This window comes from Oncorhynchus kisutch, linkage group LG9 (genome assembly GCF_002021735.2).
Source record: "Oncorhynchus kisutch isolate 150728-3 linkage group LG9, Okis_V2, whole genome shotgun sequence".
In the NCBI taxonomy this organism is placed as follows: Eukaryota; Metazoa; Chordata; class Actinopteri; order Salmoniformes; family Salmonidae; genus Oncorhynchus; species Oncorhynchus kisutch.
Window position 1 is genome coordinate 25,513,252 of NC_034182.2, and position 20,531 is coordinate 25,533,782.

Below are 20,531 nucleotides of genomic sequence, written 5' to 3' on the forward strand. Positions count from 1 at the left end.
GGAGATGCGAGCAGAGAGAGAGCAGGAGGGAGGGTAGAGAGAGGGGAAGAGGAGGGGGAGGGAGGAGAGAGGGGAGGGAGAGAGAGAGAGAGAGGAGGAGGGCGAGAGAGAGAGAGAGAGAGGAGGGAGGGGAGAGATAGGTACATTTCAAGGGATGTGTTTTATATTTTTGATGGCACCTGTATAACTGCCCAGTCAGTACTAGCTCTTGTAACACACGTCTGAGTCTGCTGCTTGAGGAAGATTTATTGACTAACTGTGTGCTTGACAAAACCTTCCCCATTAATCCTCATAGGATTAATACAATTGTGATGAATTGTATGGCACATTCAGTCTGTTCTGTGTGTGTGTGTGTGTGTGTGTGTGTCTCACCAATCCTCCCCTGAGGAAGAAGCTGTATTCGTCCATGTTGAGTTTACCAGCCACCTCCAGGATCTTGGCACAAATCTGGAAACTGAAGAGCAGCTTGTGGACCTCAAACAGACCACGACACGTGTACCTGGAGAAGACGGGGACAGGCTTGAACAAACTCTGGTGGTGCACACACTGGACGAAGAGGTTAAACGGTACAGGACTCTATTGTATCTCTATGGTAATCTGAATCTAGTATCTAAAGTATGGTCTGTGTGTTCTTTTGTTACCTACTTCAAAACCTTTGGTCCTGTATAATAGCTTCACATTTAAATGCACATTATTCCAAAATTCATCATCATTCCTATCATTATCCGAGTTCAGTCCCTGTAGACGGCGGTCTGTGAGGTAGTCGTTGAGGTTATATTATGTTGTACCTGTAGACGGCGGTATGTGTGGTAGTCGTTGAGGTTATATTATGTTGTACCTGTGGACGGCGGTATGTGTGGTAGTCGTTGAGGTTATATTATGTTGTACCTGTAGACGGCGGTATGTGTGGTAGTCGTTGAGGTTATATTATGTTGTACCTGTAGACGGCGGTATGTGTGGTAGTCGTTGAGGTTATATTATGTTGTACCTGTAGACGGCGGTATGTGTGGTTGTCGTTGAGGTTATATTATGTTGTACCTGTAGACGGCGGTATGTGTGGTAGTCGTTGAGGTTATATTATGTTGTACCTGTAGCCTTCGGTATGTGTGGTAGTCGTTGAGGTTATATTATGTTGTACCTGTAGACAGCGTATGTGTGGTAGCCGTTGAGGTTATATTATGTTGTACCTGTAGACGGCGGTATGTGTGGTAGTCGTTGAGGATATATTATGTTGTACCTGTAGACGGCGGTATGTGTGGTAGTCGTTGAGGTTATATTATGTTGTACCTGTAGACAGCGTATGTGTGGTAGTCGTTGAGGTTATATTATGTTGTACCTGTAGACGGCGGTATGTGTGGTAGTCGTTGAGGTTATATTATGTTGTACCTGTAGACGGCGGTATGTGTGGTTGTCGTTGAGGTTATATTATGTTGTACCTGTAGACGGCGGTATGTGTGGTAGTCGTTGAGGTTATATTATGTTGTACCTGTAGACGGCGGTATGTGTGGTAGTCGTTGAGGTTATATTATGTTGTACCTGTAGACGGCGGTATGTGTGGTAGTCGTTGAGGTTATATTATGTTGTACCTGTAGCCTTCGGTATGTGTGGTAGTCGTTGAGGTTATATTATGTTGTACCTGTAGACGGCGGTATGTGTGGTTGTCGTTGAGGTTATATTATGTTGTACCTGTAGACGGCGGTATGTGTGGTAGTCGTTGAGGTTATATTATGTTGTACCTGTAGACGGTGGTATGTGTGGTAGCCGTTGAGGTTATATTATGTTGTACCTGTAGACGGCGGTATGTGTGGTAGCCGTTGAGGTTATATTATGTTGTACCTGTAGACGGCGGTATGTGTGGTAGTCGTTGAGGTTATATTATGTTGTACCTGTAGACGGCGGTATGTGTGGTTGTCGTTGAGGTTATATTATGTTGTACCTGTAGCCTTCGGTAAGTGTGGTAGTCGTTGAGGTTATATTATGTTGTACCTGTAGACAGCGTATGTGTGGTAGTCGTTGAGGTTATATTATGTTGTATCTGTAGACGGCGGTATGTGTGGTAGTCGTTGAGGTTATATTATGTTGTACCTGTAGACGGCGGTATGTGTGGTTGTCGTTGAGGTTATATTATGTTGTACCTGTAGACGGCGGTATGTGTGGTAGTCGTTGAGGTTATATTATGTTGTACCTGTAGACAGCGTATGTGTGGTAGTCGTTGAGGTTATATTATGTTGTACCTGTAGACGGCGGTATGTGTGGTAGCCGTTGAGGTTATATTATGTTGTACCTGTAGACGGCGGTATGTGTGGTAGTCGTTGAGGTTATATTATGTTGTACCTGTAGACGGCGGTATGTGTGGTAGTCGTTGAGGTTATATTATGTTGTACCTGTAGACGGCGGTATGTGTGGTTGTCGTTGAGGTTATATTATGTTGTACCTGTAGCCTTCGGTAAGTGTGGTAGTCGTTGAGGTTATATTATGTTGTACCTGTAGACAGCGTATGTGTGGTAGTCGTTGAGGTTATATTATGTTGTATCTGTAGACGGCGGTATGTGTGGTAGTCGTTGAGGTTATATTATGTTGTACCTGTAGATGGCGGTATGTGTGGTTGTCGTTGAGGTTATATTATGTTGTACCTGTAGACGGCGGTATGTGTGGTAGTCGTTGAGGTTATATTATGTTGTACCTGTAGACAGCGTATGTGTGGTAGTCGTTGAGGTTGGCGATCCTCTCGTCCAGTTTGTGTGAGCGCTGACTCTTCTCTATGCTGAGGTTGAACAGGTCTATGTAGGCATCCAGACTGAACTGGTACATGGGGTCGATACGGCCCATATCGTTTAATACAAAGAACAGGATAGAGGCCCGCTGGGCACAAGGACGGTACGCCTAGAGGGGAGGACACGGATATATGACTTTCATGAAAACAGACATTTATTTTGACATGGTCAGTAACACTTAACTTAGCATGGTGATGATGTAGCGGTTATAAAGATAATATACCTGACATAAAGATGCATAATGTTCTGTTATGTCTACAGTCATTTATACAACTTTAAGGACCTTTATGCAGTGTAAGACAATTTCTGCTCTGTCAGCACTCTTTCTGTCCTGCTCCCTCCACCTCTCTATTCTCCCTCCTACCCTCCCTACCTCCACCTCTCTATTCTCCCTCCTACTCTCCCTCCCTCCACCTCTCTATTCTCCCTCCTACCCTCCCTCCACCTCTCTATTCTCCCTCCTACCCTCCCTACCTCCACCTCTCTATTCTCCCTCCTACCCTCCCTCCCTCCACCTCTCTATTCTCCCTCCTACCCTCCCTCCCTCCACCTCTCTATTCTCCCTCCTACCCTCCCTCCCTCCACCTCTCTATTCTCCCTCCTACCCTCCCTACCTCCACCTCTCTATTCTCCCTCCTACCCTCCCTCCCTCCACCTCTCTATTCTCCCTCCTACCCTCCCTACCTCCCTCCCTCCACCTCTCTATTCTCCCTCCTACCCTCCCTACCTCCACCTCTCTATTCTCCCTCCTACCCTCCCTACCTCCACCTCTCTATTCTCCCTCCTACCCTCCCTCTCTATTCTCCCTCCTACCCTCCCTCCCTCCACCTCTCTATTCTCCTTCCTACCCTCCCTCCCTCCACCTCTCTATTCTCCCTTCTACCCTCCCTACCTCCCTCCCTCCACCTCTCTATTCTCCCTCCCGACTGACCCCCTCTTTCCTTCCTCACACCCATTCTCCCTCCTTACCCACTCCCTCCCGCCTCACCCCCTCCTTCCTTCCTTCCTTCCCTCTCTCTCCCTCCCTACCTCCCTCCCTCCTCACCTCTCTGGCCGTGTCGATCTTGATCTCAGTCAGTTCGCTGGTCTCCAGTTGTTCTGAGACCTCTGTGGCCGTCACTTTAGATGTCTGCAGGGTGTTCACCAGCTGAACATCATCCAGGAGAGAACCCGTTGCCTCGTTCAACAGCCTGCAATACATACACTTATTATTTAAAAAAAACACAGTGATGGTTACCAGCACTTTTCTGAAGAAGGCTTTAAATGGGAAGATCATTATACTGTATATGTTTTTTTATTTTATTTAAATGCACGTATTGTAAATCATTCTGAATAAAATAACGGAAATAATAAAATGATTAGAACATGACTAAAATGTCATGTGGAAATTGTAGCTAGGACATTAACAGACAGTTGGGTCAGTCTAATAAAGTAGTGTAGTATTACTATTTACTATTAGTGTAGTATGTATAGTAGTGTAGTATGTATAGTAGTGTAGTATGTATAGTAGTGTAGTATGTAGTAGTGTAGTATGTAGTAGTGTATTATGTATAGTAGTGTAGTATGTATAGTAGTGTAGTATGTATAGTAGTGTAGTATGTATAGTAGTGTAGTATGTAGTAGTGTAGTATGTAGTAGTGTATTATGTAGTAGTGTATTATGTATAGTAGTGTAGTATGTAGTAGTGTATTATGTATAGTAGTGTAGTATGTAGTAGTGTAGTATGTAGTAGTGTAGTATGTAGTAGTGTAGTATGTAGTAGTGTATTATGTATAGTAGTGTAGTATGTAGTAGTGTATTATGTATAGTAGTGTAGTATGTATAGTAGTGTATTATGTATAGTAGTGTAGTATGTATACTAGTGTAGTATATAGTAGTGTAGTATGTATAGTAGTATGTATAGTAGTGTAGTATGTCGTATGTATAGTAGTGTAGTATGTAGTATGTATAGTAGTGTAGTATGTATAGTAGTGTAGTATGTATAGTAGTGTAGTATGTATAGTAGTGTAGTATGTAGTATGTATAGTAGTGTAGTATGTAGTAGTGTAGTGTGTATAGTAATGTAGTATGTAGTAGTATGTATAGTAGTGTATTATGTAGTAGTGTGTATATCAGTATGTATAGTAGTGTAGTATGTAGTAGTGTAGTATGTATAGTAGTGTATTATGTAGTAGTGTAGTATGTATAGTAGTGTATTATGTAGTAGTGTAGTGTGTATAGTAGTGTAGTGGGTAGTATGTGTAGTGCGTATAGTAGTATGTATAGTAATGTAGTAGTGTAGTATGTACAGTAGTGTATTATGTAGTAGTGTAGTATGTAGCAGTGTAGTATGTATAGTAGTGTAGTGTGTATAGTAGAGTAGTGTGTAGTGTAGTATGTATAGTAGTGTAGTGTAGTATGTATAGTAGTGTAGTGTGTAGTGTAGTATGTATAGTAGTGTAGTGTGTAGTGTAGTGTGTATAGTAGTGTAGTGTGTAGTGTTGTATGTATAGTAGTGTAGTATGGGGTGTTGTATGTATAGTAGTGTAGTGTAGTATGTATAGTAGTGTAGTGTGTAGTGTTGTATGTATAGTAGTGTAGTGTGTAGTGTTGTATGTATAGTAGTGTAGTATGTATAGTATTGTAGTGTGTATAGTAATGTAGTATGTAGTAGTGTAGTGTGTATAGTAATGTAGTATGTAGTAGTGTAGTATGTATAGTAGTGTAGTGTGTATAGTAATGTAGTATGTCGTAGTGTAGTGTGTAGTGTTGTGTGTATAGTAGTGTAGTATGGGGTGTTGTATGTATATTAGTGTAGTGTGTAGTGTGTATCGTAGTGTGTAGTGTTGTATGTATAGTAGTGTAGTGTGTAGTGTAGTATGTATAGTAGTGTAGTGTGTATAGTAATGTAGTATGTAGTAGTGTAGTATGTATAGTAGTGTAGTATGGGGTGTTGTATGTATAGTAGTGTAGTGTAGTGTGTATAGTAGTGTAGTGTTGTATGTATAGTAGTGTAGTGTGTAGTGTTGTATGTATAGTAGTGTAGTATGTATAGTAGTGTAGTGTGTATAGTAGTGTAGTGTGTAGTGTTGTATGTATAGTAGCGTAGTGTGTAGTGTTGTATGTATAGTAGTGTAGTATGTATAGTAGTGTGTATAGTAATGTAGTATGTAGTAGTGTAGTATGTATAGTAGTGTAGTGTGTATAGTAATGTAGTATGTCGTAGTGTAGTGTGTAGTGTTGTGTGTATAGTAGTGTAGGGTGTAGTGTTGTATGTATAGTAGTGTAGTATGGGGTGTTGTATGTATAGTAGTGTAGTGTGTAGTATGTATAGTAGTGTAGTGTGTATAGTATTGTAGTGTGTAGTGTTGTGTGTATAGTAGTGTAGTATGGGGTGTTGTATGTGTAGTAGTGTAGTGTTGTATGTATAGTAGTGTAGTATGTATAGTAGTGTAGTGTGTATAGTAGTGTAGTGTGTATAGTAGTGTAGTGTGTATAGTAGTGTAGTGTGTAGTGTTGTATGTATAGTAGTGTAGTGTTGTATGTATAGTAGTGTAGTATGTATAGTAGTGTAGTGTGTGTATAGTAATGTAGTATGTAGTGTAGTGTAGTGTGTAGTGTAGTGTGTATAGTAGTGTAGTATGTATAGTAGTGTAGTGTGTATAGTAATGTAGTATGTAGTAGTGTAGTATGTATAGTAGTGTAGTGTGTATAGTAATGTAGTATGTAGTAGTGTAGTGTGTATAGTAGTGTAGTGTGTAGTGTTGTATGTATAGTAGTGTAGTATGGGGTGTTGTATGTATAGTAGTGTAGTATGTATAGTAGTGTAGTGTAGTATGTATAGTAGTGCAGTGTGTAGTGTAGTGTGTATAGTAGTGTAGTGTGTAGTGTTGTATGTATAGTAGTGTAGTGTTGTATGTATAGTAGTGTAGTGTGTAGTGTTGTATGTATAGTAGTGTAGTGTGTATAGTAATGTAGTATGTAGTAGTGTAGTGTGTATAGTAGTGTAGTGTGTAGTGTTGTATGTATAGTAGTGTAGTATGTATAGTAGTGTAGTGTGTATAGTAATGTAGTATGTAGTAGTGTAGTATGTATAGTAGTGTAGTGTGTATAGTAATGTAGTATGTAGTAGTGTAGTGTGTAGTGTTGTGTGTATAGTAGTGTAGGGTGTAGTGTAGTATGTATAGTAGTGTAGTGTAGTATGTATAGTAGTGTAGTGTGTGTAGTGTAGTATGTATAGTAGTGTAGTGTGTAGTGTAGTGTGTATAGTAGTGTAGTGTGTAGTGTTGTGTGTATAGTAGTGTAGTATGGGGTGTTGTATGTATAGTAGTGTAGTGTGTAGTGTGTATAGTAGTGTAGTGTGTAGTGTTGTATGTATAGTAGTGTAGTATGTATAGTAGTGTAGTGTGTGTATAGTAATGTAGTATGTAGTAGTGTAGTGTGTATAGTAGTGTAGTGTGTAGTGTAGTGTGTATAGTAGTGTAGTGTGTATAGTAGTGTAGTATGTATAGTAGTGTAGTGTGTATAGTAATGTAGTATGTAGTAGTGTAGTATGTATAGTAGTGTAGTGTGTATAGTAATGTAGTATGTAGTAGTGTAGTGTGTAGTGTTGTGTGTGTATAGTAGTGTAGTGTGTAGTGTTGTATGTATAGTAGTGTAGTATGGGGTGTTGTATGTATAGTAGTGTAGTGTAGTATGTATAGTAGTGTAGTGTGTAGTGTAGTATGTATAGTAGTGTAGTGTGTATAGTAGTGTAGTGTGTAGTGTTGTATGTATAGTAGTGTAGTGTGTAGTGTTGTATGTATAGTAGTGTAGTGTGTATAGTAATGTAGTATGTAGTAGTGTAGTGTGTATAGTAGTGTAGTGTGTAGTGTTGTATGTATAGTAGTGTAGTGTGTAGTGTTGTATGTATAGTAGTGTAGTATGTATAGTAGTGTAGTGTGTATAGTAATGTAGTATGTAGTAGTGTAGTGTGTATAGTAGTGTAGTGTGTAGTGCTGTATGTATAGTAGTGTAGTATGTATAGTAGGTTAGTATGTATAGTAGTGTAGTATGTACAGTAGTGTAGTGGGTAGTATGTATAGTAGTGTAGTATGTAGAGCGTAGTAGTGTAGTATGTAGTAGTGTAGTATGTAGTAGTGTAGTATGTAGTAATGTAGTATGTATAGTAATGTAGTGTGTAGTATGTATAGTAGTGTAGTATGTATAGTAATGTAGTGTGTACTATGTATAGTAGTGTAGTGTGTATAGTAATGTAGTATGTAGTAGTGTAGTGTTGTATGTATAGTAGTGTAGTATGTATAGTATAGTCATGTAGTATGTATAGTAGGTTAGTATGTATAGTAGTGTAGTATGTATAGTAGTGTAGTGGGTAGTATGTATAGTAGTGTAGTATGTAGAGCGTAGTAGTGTAGTATGTATAGTAGTGTAGTATGTAGTAGTGTAGTATGTATAGTAGTGTAGTGGGTAGTATGTATAGTAGTGTAGTATGTAGAGCGTAGTATGTAGTAGTGTAGTATGTAGTAGTGTAGTATGTATAGTAATGTAGTGTGTAGTATGTATAGTAGTGTAGTATGTATAGTAGTGTAGTGTGTATAGTAATGTAGTATGTAGTAGTGTAGTGTGTAGTGTAGTGTGTATAGTAGTGTAGTGTGTAGTGTTGTATGTAGTAGTGTAGTATGAGGTGGCTGTTGGCCTAGCGGTTAAGAGCGTTGGGCCGAAAGGTCGCTGGTACGAATCCACGAGCCGACTAGGTGAAAAATCTGTTGATGTGCCCTTAAGGCACACAACCCTAATTGCTCCTGTAAGTTGCTCTAGATAGGAGCGTCTGCTAAATGACTCAAATGTAAATGTACCTGAGGATCTCGTCCTCCAGCTCCTGTAGTTTCCTCTTGCCAGAGGCGATGTTGATGACTAGAGAGTCTTTCTGCTCCTCTAACTCTGGACGCTCCTTCCTCACCACGATCCCTAGGAGCTGAGCCTCCAGGCCCTGGCATATATACACAAGGTTCAAAATATACACACACACGCAATGTAGACATGTCGAAACACACTCATCTGCATACACAGATTACGCATACAAATGCAAAGATTACACACACACAAACACATGTGCCGACCTGCTCCTTGACAGCAAAATTGACGATGGTGGTCTTGGTGGAGATCTCGGGGGTGTAGTGAGGGTTGGACAGCTTGGTGGTGATGTAGAATCTGAACTCTGGGCTGTACTCCACCTCTTTATCACCTAACTTCATCAGGAGCCTTCCACCGACGTGTGTGAGAGACTTGTTGAGGATGGGGGCCAGCGAGGGATCCAGTTCCTCCTGGACGTTCTGCAGCAGAACTGGAGAACCAAACTGGACCGCATTCTCCAAGATACGCAGGAAGTCTGGCATCTGAAGGTCTATCACTTTCAGACCCTGAGAGGGAGAAAGCGAGAGAAAGAAAGAGAAAGAGGGAGAGACCAAGACAAATAAACAAACAAAACAAAAGTAAATGCTAGTGATGGAAAGCATGTCCAGTGAATGAGAGAAGAAAAAGCAAACAGTGAAAAACGACCGCACAGAAAAGCCTGGTCAGACAGAGGCATTGTTTCACGCCTGCAGCGCTGAGCGATCAGTGCTTTTTGAGGTTGGTTCGGTTTCACTTGTGGTTCGATTATTTAAAAAAGAATCACTATTTCTTGATCCTGCATTCTTCTTTCCCTTACAAAGCAGGCGTAAAAGGAACACTGACTGGACAAGCAATCACACAATGGATTATGGAGGTTGTAGTTAATTAATCACATTTCAGATGCTAAACTATGTAGAACATTGGCCTGTTGGAAACTACAACTTCCTACTACATCACACAGTTCGGGCATGTTCTGATTTATCTCTAGAGAAACTGCAGCGCATTGAGCTCACAGAATAAAAAAAAACAAAATTCAACTAATTGAACCCACTCGATCAATTAGTTGTTTAAAAAACAAAACAATCTGTGCCATTTTGATTAATGGCTCAGCACTACACGTCTGTTACCGTTGCTAAAGCCATTGCCCAATTGTCCCCAAATGTCAGCGTTTTGGATGTATTATAGGAGTGCATTGGAGTAGAGTGGTGCTGATGAGACTAGGCTAAAAGCAGCTGGAGAGAGGAGTGAAAGGTCAGAGGGAGAGAAAGAACAAAGGAGAGGAGGGAGGGAGGGAGGGAGGGAGGGAGGGAGGGAGGGAGGGAGGGAGGGAGGGAGGGAGGGAGGGAGGGAGGGAGGGAGGGAGGGAGGGAGGGAGGGAGGGAGGGAGGGAGGGAGGGAGGATCATGGACATACACAACTGTTCAAAAGTTTGGAGTCAATAAGAAATGTCCTTGTTTTTGAAAGAAAAGCATATTTTTTGTCCGTTAAAATAACATAAAATTGATCAGAAATACAGTGTAGACATTGTTAATGTTGTAAATGACTATTGTAGCTGGAAACAGCAGATTTGTTATGGAATATATACATAGGCGTACAGAGGCCCATTATCAGTGTTCCACTGGAACGTTGTGTTAGCTAATCCAAGTGTATCATTTTAAAAGGCTAATGTATCAACTCGTCAGTCTATTCTTGTTCTGAGAAATGAAGGCTATTCCATGCGAGAAATTGCCAAGAAACTGAAGATCTCGTACAACGCTGTGTACTCCTCCCTTCACAGAACAGAGCAAACTGGCTCTAACCAGAATAGAAAGAGGAGTGGGAGGCTCCAGTGCACAACTGAGCAAGAAGACAAGTGTCTAGTTTGAGAAACAGACCCCTCACAAGTCCTCAACTGGCAGCTTCATTAAATAGTACCTGCAAAACACCAGACTCAACGTTAACAGTGAAGAGGCTGCTCTGGGATGCTGGCCTTCAACGTGTTATTTAATATTAGTTTATCTGCGGAGCGTCTATAGACGACGAGTTAGTTCAAACTGTATGTCTATGTAACAGTGTAGCTTCCGTCCCTCTCCTCGCCCCAACCTGGCTCAAACCAGGGACCCTCTGCACACATCAACAACAGTCGCCCACGAAGCATCGTTACCCATCGGGCCACAAAAGCCGCGGCCCTTGCAGAGCAAGGGGAACAACTACTTTAAGGTCTCAGAGCAAGTGACGTCACCGATTGAAACGCCATTAGCGCGCACCCTGCTAACTAGCTAGCCATTTCACATCGGTTACATCTAGACACACTAAAGTTTGTGTGTTAGTCAAGGAGTGCTTCGTTTGGGGAAGTCACTCAAGAAAGGGACGGGAGGGGGGATGGTGTCTGAGTTTTATGTTCACATGTATTAATACAGGTGACACGACAAGCTCCAGCACGGCAGGACGTTTTTCTTTTGGGCTTTGTATGACAGCAACAATTTGATCTAAAATAAGAAATGCCACATAGTGACAGAGCACAGAGTAGACCAGGTGGAATAAAGATAGTCATCTGGAACTGTAATGACTTAGGTCATGTCGTGAAATGAGCTAAGGTTTTTTCTCATCTTAAATCACTTCTTCAGAGAACCTCATATTAATCGCTCCGCTCAGGCCAAGCTACAAGTCTGCTGAATCGGTCAGATATACCAGTCTAACTTTGATGCAAAAGCGAGAGGGGTAGCAAAGGAAAAACAAGTGTTATTGTTGGACGTGACTTTAACTGTACGTTAGATCCTCTTTTAGATAAACAACTACCAAGGTCACTTCAACAATCAAATGCCAGTGTCTGTCTAAATACATTGTTGACAAACCTTAACATTTTTGATATTTGGAGACTGACGCACCCAACATATAGGGATTATTCTTTATTTTCATTAGTTCAAAAATCCTATTCAAGAATTGACAATTTTTTGTTAGACTCCAAACTAATTTCAGCAGCGGTTACCTATCACCCTATTCTAATTGCGGACCACTCTCCTCTGTCCATGGTGCTGAAACTCTACACTATGTCGACAGGTCGGCGACCGTGGCGCTTAGACGCATACCTGTTGAAAGATTAGGCTTTTTGTCAGTATTTGAAGGAGCAGATTTACTTTTTCCTCGGAGCTAACGACACGGGGGATGTTGACGACTTCACCCTTTGGGAATCTCTAAAGGCTGTGATTACAGGGTACAGTATTTATTATACATCAGAAAGGAAGAAACACGCCAATACTAGGCTGAGAGAAATTGAAAGAGAGTTAGGGGAACAGGAGAACGTTTTTAGGACGAATTTCTCGAATACAGCCCTTGAGAAGTTCACAAAGTTGAAATATGAATACAATACCATCCTTTCGAAACGGGTGGGCTCTTTACTTGCTAGAACGCAACAAAGTTATTTTGAACTGGGTGACAAACCACATAAATTATTAGCAAGACAGCTAAGGCATGTACAGGCATCTAGAGCTATTCACAAATAAAAGACAAGAAGGGTAAAATAGTAACAGATCCGCAGGATATTAATAAATGCGTTGCGCAGTTTTACCCAGAGCTATACCAATCAAAATGCGATGCTACTGATCCACAAACTATGGAACGCTTTCTCGCTGAATGTGAACTTCCTAAACTAGACAGGGGGGCAGCTGCTGCACTCGATGCAGGGATAACTTTAGAGGAAATTAACACAGCGATAGCACAATTTCCAAACAGCAAGGCCCCTGGGCCCGATGGATATGTAATAGAATTCTAGAATAAAGTACTGTGCCAGTCTATCTCCACTTATGCTGCGAATATTTAAACAATCCAAAGAAAATGCCAAACTCCTGCAAACACTGTGAGGCTACAATAGAACTGATCTTGGAAAAAATATAAGAGATTCCATGGAGATGTCGTCTTATCGCCCCGTGTCGTTACTCCTCATAGAAAATAAGGTGTTGACAAAGATATTTGCAAACCGATTGAAAAAATATATTTCTGACATCATACACCCTGACCAGACAGGTTTTTTTTTATTATCCCAGGCCAACATATATACTACAATTTGAGACGTAATGTAACATGATCATAAAGTTTAAAATAAAGTCTGGAGCATTTCGGGTTTGGAAAGGAATTTATTAATTGTATAAGAATTATTTATGCACACCCAATGGCGTCCGTGGTAACCAATCAGGAAATGTCGCAGTCATTCCACCTGTTCAAGGGCTGCCGACAGGGGTGCACTATTTCGCCTGCTCTCTTCGCTGTAGCAATGGAAACCCTTGCTACTCGCATTCATTCGGGGCATGTTCCGATATAGCTTCTGTTAAAATAAAAGACACGCAGCACAAAATGTCCCTATATGCAGACGATGTTATTTTGTTTTTATCCAAGCCTAAAACTTCTATTCCCCCCTTACCTACTTAACTTGATAAATACATTCGGCTCCTTCTCTGGCTACAAGATAAACTGGCAAAAAGCGAATTGATGCCGATATCACGGCCTGTGGATATGCAATTTCTGCAATCTACCCCATTTAGAACAGTGATGGACAAGTTCACAAGCCTTGGCATTGTAGTGACAAGAGACCTTGATCAGCTATTGAAAGCGAATTGGGACATGAACATTTATCAATTTAAACAAAATATAGATTTAGGGAAAAATCTACCTATCTCCTTGGTATAAACGCTATTAAAATGGTTGTCCTACCCAGGTTTCTTTACCTCTTCCAATGTCTACCCAATTTCATACCACAAAGCCATTTTAAGAAACTGGATTCAATAGTGATTCCATTTTTATGGGATAACAAGGCAGTCAGAATTTCAAAGAAGCATTTATGCAAGTACAAGATAGAGGGGGGCTTTGGCCTTCCCCACTTCAAACTGTATTATTGGGCTGCTAATCTGAACATTGTGTCTTTCTGGAGGGAAAGTTTACCTGCGATGAGACAGAAGGATATGCCTTCATGGCTTTTGATTGAGCAGGCCTCCTGTCAACGTTCCTCACTCCCTGCACTTGTTAATAGTCCATCATATGTGAAAAAATCAACTTATGACTCTAATCCAGTCATTTGTCATACTCTTAGGATCTGTAAACAGATTAGGTATTTTCTAAACATACCCACTGTTTACATTGACAGCCCAATTTGCCTGAATCATGCTTTCCACCCTGCATTGGATGATATGGTGTTTTCACAGTAGAGGGAGAAGGGCCTCAGAACAATTGGTCATTTATACATTGATGGTCAGTTTGCTTCATTTCAACAATTGCAGGGAAAGTTCAACATGCCAACAACACATTTTTACAGATACCTCCAAATCAGGAATTTCTTAAGGACACAAATCCAACAGTATGGCATTAAGCCAAATAATCCCACAATAGATAGCCTGATCCTTGTCTAACCCCGTCCAAAAGGGTCGGTCTCTAGACTGTCTGATGTGCTACAGGCCCACATAGAGGTATCCAGAGTACAGTGCCTTGCGAAAGTATTCGCCCCCCTTGAACTTTGCGACCTTTTGCCACATTTCAGGCTTCAAACATAAAGATATAAAACTGTATTTTTTTGTGAAGAATCAACAACAAGTGGGACACAATCATGAAGTGGAACGACATTTATTGGATATTTCAAACTTTTTTAACAAATCAAAAACTGAAAAATTGGGCGTGCAAAATTATTCAGCCCCTTTACTTTCAGTGCAGCAAACTCTCTCCAGAAGTTCAGTGAGGATCTCTGAATGATCCAATGTTGACCTAAATGACTAATGATGATTAATACAATCCACCTGTGTGTAATCAAGTCTCCGTATAAATGCACCTGCACTGTGATAGTCTCAGAGGTCCGTTAAAAGCGCAGAGAGCATCATGAAGAACAAGGAACACACCAGGCAGGTCCGAGATACTGTTGTGAAGAAGTTTAAAGCCGGATTTGGATACAAAAAGATTTCCCAAGCTTTAAACATCCCAAGGAGCACTGTGCAAGCGATAATATTGAAATGGAAGGAGTATCAGACCACTGCAAATCTACCAAGACCTGGCCGTCCCTCTAAACTTTCAGCTCATAGAAGGAGAAGACTGATCAGAGATGCAGCCAAGAGGCCCATGATCACTCTGGATGAACTGCAGAGATCTACAGCTGAGGTGGGAGACTCTGTCCATAGGACAACAATCAGTCGTATATTGCACAAATCTGGCCTTTATGGAAGAGTGGCAAGAAGAAAGCCATTTCTTAAAGATATCCATAAAAAGTGTTGTTTAAAGTTTGCCACAAGCCACCTGGGAGACACACCAAACATCTGGAAGAAGGTGCTCTGTTCAGATGAAACCAAAACTTTTTGGCAACAATGCAAAACGTTATGTTTGGCGTAAAAGCAACACAGCTCATCACCCTGAACACACCATCTCCACTGTCAAACATGGTGGTGGCAGCATCATGGTTTGGGCCTGCTTTTCTTCAGCAGGGACAGGGAAGATGGTTCAAATTGATGGGAAGATGGATGGAGCCAAATACAGGACCATTCTGGAAGAAAACCTGATGGAGTCTGCAAAAGACCTGAGACTGGGACGGAGATTTGTCTTCCAACAAGACAATGATCCAAAACATAAAGCAAAATCTACAATGGAATGGTTCAAAAATAAACATATCCAGGTGTTAGAATGGCCAAGTCAAAGTCCAGACCTGAATCCAATCGAGAATCTGTGGAAAGAACTGAAAACTGCTGTTCACAAATGCTCTCCATCCAACCTCACTGAGCTCGAGCTGTTTTGCAAGGAGGAATGGGAAAAAAATTCAGTCTCTCGATGTGCAAAACTGATAGAGACATACCCCAAGCGACTTACAGCTGTAATCGCAGCAAAAGGTGGCGCAACAAAGTATTAACTTAAGGGGGCTGAATAATTTTGCACGCCCAATTTTTCCGTTTTTGATTTGTTAAAAAAGTTTGAAATATCCAATAAATGTCGTTCCACTTCATGATTGTGTCCCACTTGTTGTTGATTCTTCACAAAAAAATACAGTTTTATATCTTTATGTTTGAAGCCTGAAATGTGGCAAAAGGTCGCAAAGTTCAAGGGGGCTGAATACTTTCGCAAGGCACTGTAACTATTAAAAGGGCTTGGGAACAAGAACATGGTTCAGAAATCTCAGATGAGGACTGGGTAGAATCTCTCAGGAATATAAACCACAGTTCAGTGAATGCCAGACACAACCTTGTACAGTTTAAGGTGATACACAGGTTACATTACTCAAAAGTGAAACTGCATAAAATATTCCCGGACACCTGTGTGAGAGGTGCAAGCAGGTTGAGGGGACGTTGACCCACTTATTTCGGACATGTCCTAAGTTACATGCTTACTGGGCTCTCATTTGTGATGACTCATCTAAAGCCTTTGATAGAGTTATAGCCCCTGTCTCTCTTTGTACTCTATTAGCCAAAAGGATCATATTGCAATTTTGGAAATTGGAGACTGTACCTACCTTTGCAATGTGGTTACGGGATTTAGGGAATGTAATACATATGGAAGGATTCGATACAATACCTCCAATAGAAGTCCATTGTTTTACAAAATATTGCAGCCGATACTGGATAAATGGTCCCATCCCGCTTCATAACTGGGTTGACGACCTGCTGCTACTCTGTGCTGTACTCCACTCAGTATTTATTTTTGTCTTAACTACACTGCGTGTAATGACTATATGCTGTCTTCTTATACATGTACCACCTAATAGGATGTTGTTTTATTTTGTGTGAGTTAAGTTTTGTTTTGTCCTCTAAATTGGCCATCCCATTCAACAGTACAATGAATGTCAACGTTTGTACCGCTGTCCTTTTTAATACATTTTGTCATGGAAAAAATTAACATATTATAATAAAAACACTTTTTTAAAAACTGTCTACATTATATTTCTGATCAACGGACCAAGAATGTGCTTTTCTTTCAAAAACAAGGACATTTCTAAGTTAACCCCAAACTTTTGAACGGTAGTGTACATAAGAAGTGAAATTGGCCAGAGAAGAGAGGAGAAGAAAGGAAAGGTAGTCCTGGCCAGACGTGGGTGAAAATTGGTGTCGTCTGTCTTGTCTGAGAGTGGCAGAAAAAAAGGCCTGGTGACCCACAGACTGGTCTAGACTGAGAAAAACAGAAGGGGTGCCTGAGTCACTCTCTCTTCCCCATCACTCACTCTTAGGTTAACTACACACACCTGCCTATTCTCTCTCTGTTTCTTTCAAACACACACACACACACACACACACACACACACACACACACACACACACACACACACACACACACACACACACACACACACACACACACACACACACACACACACACACACACACACACACACACACACACACACACACACACACACAAAAGGTGCCTTTTGAAGAAATGGACTGTTTTTTACTGGCGTTACCTTACCGAACGAGAGGGCCAAACTGCCTCTTAAAATGCCAAAAGGAGCGAGGGAACACATACAACAAGTGTCTGAAGAAAGAAGGAGAGAAACCACAGAGATGGGGAGTAAAAAAATATGTTGGAAACTTCCTCGTTCACCTGGGTCACTGTGTGTGTGCGTGTGTGTGTGTGTGTGTGCTTGCGAGAGGGCGCGCGTGTCTCTGTGCTGAAAGGATCTTATTTAATGAAGGAAGCCTACTGGTCCTAACTAAAAGCATTCAACTGTCAAAACCTGCCTCAAATGTGCTTTGTTGATGGGATTACAGTGGAGAATCTGGCTCCATTTGGCTCCTTGAGGGGATATTTTATTTAAACATCATTTAACTCGGCAAGTCAGTTAAGAACAAATTCTTATTTACAACTACGGACTACCAAAAGGCCTCCTGCGGGGACGGGGGCTGTGATTCAAAATAAAAACAATTAAATAAAAATATAGGACAAAACGATACAACACTGCATAAAGACAGACCTAAGACAACAACATAGCAAGGCAGCAACACATGACAACACAGCATGGTAGCAACACAACATGGCAACAACATGGTAGCAACACAACATGGCAGCAGCACAACATGGTAGCAGCACAAAACATGGTACAAACATTATTGGGCAAATACAACAGCACAAAGCGCAAGACAATAGAGACAACAAAGCAGGCAAAACTGTCAGTAAGAGTGTCCAAGATTGAGTCTTTGAATGAAGAGATTGAGATAAAACTGTCCAATTTGAGTGTTTGTTGCAGCTCGTTCCAGTCGCTAGCTGCAGCGAACTGAAAAGACAAGGGACCCAGGGATGTGTGTGCTTTGGGGACCTTTAACAGAATGTGACTGGCAGAGTGGGTGTTGTATGTGGAGGATGAGGGCTGCAGTAGATATCTCAGATAGGAGGGAGTGAGGCAGTCCAGTGTACAGAAGAGTATAGAGTGCAGTGATGTGTCCTATAAGGAGCATTGGTAGCAAATCTGATGGCCTCTAGCTGCTCGGGAACTCTCTCTCTCTCTCTCTCTCTCTCTCTCTCTCTAGAAAGGAGAGACAGGTTAAAATGGTTGGGGATAGGCTTGGCGATGATAGGGGCAGCAACCTTAAAGAAGAAAGGGTCTATTAGAAGGGGTGGGAGATGAGGACATTGCCCAGCAACAGCCCCAAAACATCACTGCTTTAGAGGAGATCTGCATGGAGGAATGGGCCAAAATACCAGCAACAGTGTGTGAAAACCTTGTGAAGACTTACAGAAAACGTTTGACCTCTGTCATTGCCAACAAAGGGTATATAACAAAGTATTGAGATAAACTTTTGTTATTGACCAAATACTTATTTTCCAACATAATTTGCAAATAAATTCATTAAAAATCCTACAATGTGATTTTCTGGATTTTTTTTTCTATTTTTGTCTGTCATAGTTGAAGTGTACCTATGATGAAAATTACAGGCCTCTCTCATCTTTTTAAGTGGGAGAACTTGCACAATTGGTGGTTGACTAAATACTTTCTTGCCCCACTGCATATAATGTATTTTATACTACTGCATCTCGTCTATGCCGGTCGGTCGTTGCTCATCCATATATTTATATGTACATATTCTTAACCCATCCCTTTCCTTATTTGTGTGTATAAGGTAGTTGTTGTGGAATTGTTCGATGACTTGTTAGATATTACTGCACTGTCAAAACGAGAAGCACAAGCTTTTCGCTACACTCGCATTAACATCTGCTAGGAGGACATTTGATTTGATATTGTACGTGTTATGCTTCATGTTTTCAGTGACCTTGTGACCTTCCAACACTGTAAGTATAGTAAAGGTCAAGGGTTAGGAGAGAAAGAGCTTTGACCAAGAAAGCGACATCTATTCATGTTACATGGAATGCGTCGACAAACACACAATGCAGCGAGTACGAGGTCAATAACCATGGAAGTAGACAGTGACAGAGAGAAATGTGAGAGTGAGGAGAGAGAGAAGGTGTGTGTGTGGTAGAGAGACAGACATCATTTGCACAAAGCAGGTCTCACCCGCTTCATCTCCATATTTTTGATCCACTTCAGGGCTTGGCCTTGTGGGTCCACCATCAGCGGCCATCTTGGGAAAAACAAAGAGAAGCAATACGTTCACATCATCAAGTTAAACAGTAGCCACAACACCCAAATTATAGTACGTCTTCTTAGCCTCATCCGTGAGGTCTGTGAGACTGAGATAGTTGTAATCTTTGTTTGATTCAACTGAGCGGTTTTATCTCGTTTAGACTACTGAAGTAATATTATCAATATGAAACTAAGCACTAAGCAAAGACGGAGAGAACTGAATAACGATACTGGATGTGTGTGTGTGTGTTGTCTGACCGGTTGCCACGGGTGACGATGACACCGTTTTCGGTGGAGAAGGCATCGGAGGGCAGACCCTGGATGTTCCAGTCCCTTACGGCCGTGGGCTTGGACAGGAACACAGCGAAACTAAAACCTGGAGAACACGGCACCTCCAACTCACGCACCTGATGGAGAAGAGAGGGAGGGAGAGGCGAGAGAGAGAGTGAGAGGGAGAGAGAGGAATGTGGTTAAATGTGTGTGTGTGAGAGAGAGAGACATGAAGGTAACAGTGAATAATATATACACATAAGTACATTTCCACCTACTGGTGTAGTGTGACAGAGTGGAGGGAAATCCAGACAGTGACCTTGCCACTCACCTGTTTCATCCAGATAGAGACCAGCTGGTCTCTGTAGTTGGAGAGGAAAGGCCCCATGTAGGAGAGGAAGGCTGCAGCCAGCAGACAGTCTCCTACCAGAAAACCCATGTTTGTCTCCAAACCCTGAGACACACACACACACATCTCCAGGTCACACTCGTGGACGTGACCATCAAAACAAAGAAAGATGAAGGAGAAAAGCTACCGGACAACTTTAATGATAAGAAATGATCATTCTAATCTTCTGACCAAATGACTCTTTGAAAGTTGACACACTACTGGGTTTGTACTAGAGGTCAACCGATTAATCGGGCCGATTTCAAGTTTTCATAACAATCGGTAATCAGCATTTTTGGACACGCACTCCACGAGGAGACTGCGTGGCAGGCTGACAACAAAAAGCACTGTCGTTGCCCCAATGTGTACCTAACCATAAACACCAATGCCTTTCTTTAAAATCCATAGACAAGTATATATTTTTAAACCTGCATATTTAGTTAATATTACCTGCTAACATTAATTTATTTTAACTAGGGAAATTGTGTCACTTCTCTTGCGTTCAGTGCAAGCAGAGTCAGGGCATATGCAGCAGTTTGGGCCGCCTGGCTCGTTGTGAACTGTATGAAGACCATTTCTTCCTAACAAAGACCGTAATTAATTTTCCAGAATTGTTCATAATCATGACATAACATTGAAGGTTGTGCAATGTAACAGCAAAATCTAGACTTAAGGATGCCACCCGTTAGATAAACTACGTAACGGTTCTGTATTTCAA

General features: G+C 41.3%; 1 protein-coding gene across 1 annotated transcript in view; it reads right to left on the reverse strand.

Moving 5' to 3' along the window:
• Window positions 1-20,531, reverse strand: part of dnah2 (dynein, axonemal, heavy chain 2) — a 249,711-nt gene that overhangs the window by 13,602 nt on the left and 215,578 nt on the right. The window contains 8 exon segments of the mRNA XM_031831350.1: window positions 373-499; window positions 2,684-2,883; window positions 3,820-3,964; window positions 8,609-8,742; window positions 8,873-9,172; window positions 19,087-19,153; window positions 19,414-19,562; window positions 19,757-19,879. Coding sequence (XP_031687210.1) covers window positions 373-499; window positions 2,684-2,883; window positions 3,820-3,964; window positions 8,609-8,742; window positions 8,873-9,172; window positions 19,087-19,153; window positions 19,414-19,562; window positions 19,757-19,879 — 1,245 coding nt within the window.